At 45.3% G+C, this 3,752-nt stretch overlaps 1 protein-coding gene across 1 annotated transcript in view; it reads right to left on the minus strand.

The window, feature by feature from the left end:
• Positions 1 to 3,752, minus strand: part of OTOA (otoancorin) — an 85,859-nt gene that overhangs the window by 56,052 nt on the left and 26,055 nt on the right. The window contains exon 10 of the mRNA XM_004706064.2: positions 992 to 1,131. Within this exon, the coding sequence (XP_004706121.1) occupies positions 992 to 1,131 (140 nt within the window). The remainder of the gene's footprint in view (positions 1 to 991; positions 1,132 to 3,752) is intronic.

Genomic DNA, 3,752 nt, shown 5'->3' on the forward strand with positions numbered 1-3,752 from the left:
GAGGGGGCTGGTGGTTTTGAACTGCTGACTTTAAGGCTCTTCATTCAAATACCTAACATGTGAACATGGGTTTGGAATTCGGTTTGGAGTCATTTGGCTGTACGTGGTATTAAGAGCCTGGCTTGTCTTGAAGAGATTGTGGGTAGAATCATGGAGAGCTAATCCAGCTGAATGGAAGTAAGTTCCCACCCTGGAGAGTGGGGCTATGTTAATAGAGGAAGAACGGTTCAGAAAAGGAGGGTGAAACTGTTGTCCAACTTAAAGAATGTCAGAGATGCCATTGAGCTGTACGTGTAGAAATTGCTGCATTGATGTCTACTGTGTATATATCCAACAAGAGTAAATGAAATAACATTTCTGAAGGGGAAATAAAATCATAGAATTCAAAAACACCCTGGAATAGAGCTAGTACTGGCCATTCAAGATGTTTGGAGCACTCAGTTTCAAAAGCGCACTGCCAAAGAGTCAATTCTGATTTAGACCTCAGGGCAAGGTAGAACTGCCTGTTGGGGTTTCTGAAGCCTCAGCTTTCTCTCTTGGAGCAGCTGGTGGGTTTAAACTGCTGACCTTGCAGTTAGCAGCCCAACTCATAACCCAGTACACCACCAGGGGGCACTAGGCTAAGTTACAAACATTTAAAAATACCCGGCACACAGGAGATGCCGGGGTGACTCCTCCCATCATATCTCCCAGAGCTCTTAAAATGATCAAATAGGGGGGCCAGTCTCCTCCCTGCTTCCTGCGGTCTTCTGCTACTTAGAGGAAGCTGGTGTTTACATCAGCAAGAGCCCGAGGAGAAAAAGGAGACTTTCTACTCCCATAGAGAGTTCCAGTCTCAGAAACCCACAGGGGCAGTTCCACCCGGTCCTATAAGGTCGCTAGGAGTCAGGCATGACTGGATGGCAGTGAGCTGTTTACATTTCATCTTCATAGACAGTCCCCACCCACCCTCACCCTCACCCTCCACCTCCATCCCCCACCTCCACCTTGCCTGTGAATGATAGAGGTATTCCTCATGTCGAAGTTGGAAGAGCTAATCCGCTCTAGAAACGCCTGGGCCAGTTCAGGTGTGATATCATACACGGTGTCCAACTGCTTGGTGGCATTGTCGTAGCTGATAAACAGCCCAATCTGATGCATAAGACAGAGAAGATTAGTGGGGAAGGCTGGGAAGCCCCAAAGTAGAAAGTAGCTCCACCCTAGTGGTCTGTGCTGTACCCAATCCCAGACACCTAGGTAACCCTGGTTCTCACTGCCCTCCACTTCTTAATGATCTGAGACTGCTATTTTGGTTTCCTGACCAACCCCACTGTCATTAAGAAAGTTTTCGTATATTTTGTTTTAATAGAAGAACTACTGACATTTTAAAGCTAACATTTGTACATTTATTTCTAACTTTGTCTTATTGAAGTCAGAGATGGTGGTTCACAAAATTTCTGCTTTGAGGAATCAAATTGAATAGATGAGCGAGTTTATAAATGGCCCTTGGGTAATGGAAAAGAATGTGTGTTCTCTTTGCTTATACAGAGCTCTACGGCTCTCCCTGTGTGTGGTATGTACAGAGGCATACACATAAATAATTAACTCTATTAAATATATTTCTCAGATTCTCAAATTGAACTTGAAGTTCTCCGCTATAGGGTTCTCTAGGGTTCTGGTCCATTCTTGCTTGTGCTTCTAACAAGACTTTGATGCACTGTCATGCTTTTCCTTTTTTTATTGTGAACTAGATGAAGGTTTAAGAGCAGGTCGTCATATTTCCATTCAACGGTTCCTATGCATTTTGTTTCAACTTGTTCATAGCAATCTCCTCAATGTACGATTGTGTGTCCCGCTTCCTCCCTGTGGTTCCTGTACCCATCGCTTCTTTCCTACCACTCTGCACTTGGTCCCTGGGCAAAGGTTGCCCCTTGATCTTAAATAATAGGCAGCTGCTGTAGTAATTCGGATGATCGAATAGTTGATTATCCTAATACTGAGGTAAGCTCCGTTCCAGACCTGAAGAGTGAGTTAAGGGCCCATCGTCTTGAGGGGTTCCACCAACTTCTGTCAAAGCAGCCAGGCTGGTCTCTTGTATGATTTGGAATTTTGGTCCACATTTTTTCCTGAGTCTAACAAGGACCTTGTAATGGTATCCTTTCCAGAACCATTGGTAGTGGTAGCCAGGCAACTAGCTAGTTGTTCCGGTGGCCCAGTTGTGGTGGTGGACGCCTACGTGGTCCGTTAGTCCACTGAACTACGTTTCCGTATCTCTTTCCATTGTCATCCCTCTTTTCCCCTTCATGGAGAGAGACCAATAGTGGCACCTTTGAGACGTTCTCTTGAGCTTGTAACACCCCAGACACTCATTACTCACTCAAGTCGGATTTAGAACATTGTCTCTTTCAACGATCTTCTGACAATTGTCCTTGGTGTCCCCCTAGACTAGGGTCCTCAGTCCCCAGGCCCAGTGACTCCTCCCCTCAAGGTGTTTGGCCATGTCTAATAAGTTTCCATGACTTCGTACCCTGTATGCTGCACCACGTTCATGGACTTTTTTTTCAGCCAAGGTGAATGCTGTTGTTGATAGGGACCATAGGGTAAGCTCCGACTCACAGTACCCCATGTACATACCCAGAACGAAGCACAGCCCGACTTCACCACTGTTGGTATGTTTGAGCCCAGTGTTGCAGCCTGTTTCAATACATCTCATCATTTTTGCTGCTCTTCGACTTTATCGAGAATAGTGTCCTTTTCCAAGGACTGGCATCTCCTGATAACATGTCCAGAGTCCGTGAGATGAAGTCTCTTCAGCCTCACTTCTAAGGAGCATTCTTGCTCTACTTCTCCCAAGACAGATTGTTTGTGCTCTTGTTAAATGCTCTTTGACAGCGCCATAATTCAATCAATTCTTCTTCCGCCTTCTTTACTTAACGTTTAACTTTCAGATGCATACGCGACAACTGAAAATACTGCGACTTGGGTCTGGTGCATCTTAGTCCTCAAAGTGATATCCTTGCCCTTTAAGGCTTTACAGAGGTCTTGTTGGGCAGATTTGCCCAATGCAATGCCTCATTTGATTTCTTGACTGCTGCTTCCATGAGCACTGATTGTAAAGCCAAGCAAAACAAAACCCTTGACAGCTTCAATCTTTTCTCTATCAGCATATTGTATATTTGTCTTGTGGTGAGGATTTTGGTTTCCTTGATGGTGATATAGTGAGTTATTGTGTTGGACTGCTAACTGCAAGGTCAGTAGTTCAAAACCACCAGCCACTCAGAGGGAGAATGATGGGGCTTTCTACTCCCATGAAAAGTTATCGTCTCAGAAACTCTCAGGGGCGGTTCTACCCTGTCCTATAGGGTCGCTATGCGTCGGCATCAACTTGACGGCAGTGAGTTGGGTTTGGGAATTTTTACATTGACTTGCGGTCCATATGGAAGGCTGCAGTCCTTGATTTTCATCAGCAAGTGCTTCAAGTTCTCCTCCCGTCAGCACGTGAAGTTGTGTCATCTGCAGATTGTACTTAGACCTGCCTTCAAACCTGATGCCACATTCTTCTTCAGGCAGCCAAGCGTCTCTGAGTGTTTGCTCAGTAAACAGACTGAATAGTATGGTGGAAGGATACAACCCTGATTCACCTCTCTCTCAATTTTGAACCAGGTCCTGTTCATACAACTGCCTCTTGATCCATGTACAGGTTCCACGTGAGCACAATGAAGTGTTCTGGCATTTCCATTGTTCTCAACGCTCTCCATAGTTGGTTACGATCC

The sequence above is a fragment of the Echinops telfairi genome, unplaced genomic scaffold (genome assembly GCF_000313985.2).
Source record: "Echinops telfairi isolate 266 unplaced genomic scaffold, ASM31398v2 ScPeMD7_5;HRSCAF=22, whole genome shotgun sequence".
Lineage (NCBI taxonomy): Eukaryota > Metazoa > Chordata > Mammalia > Afrosoricida > Tenrecidae > Echinops > Echinops telfairi.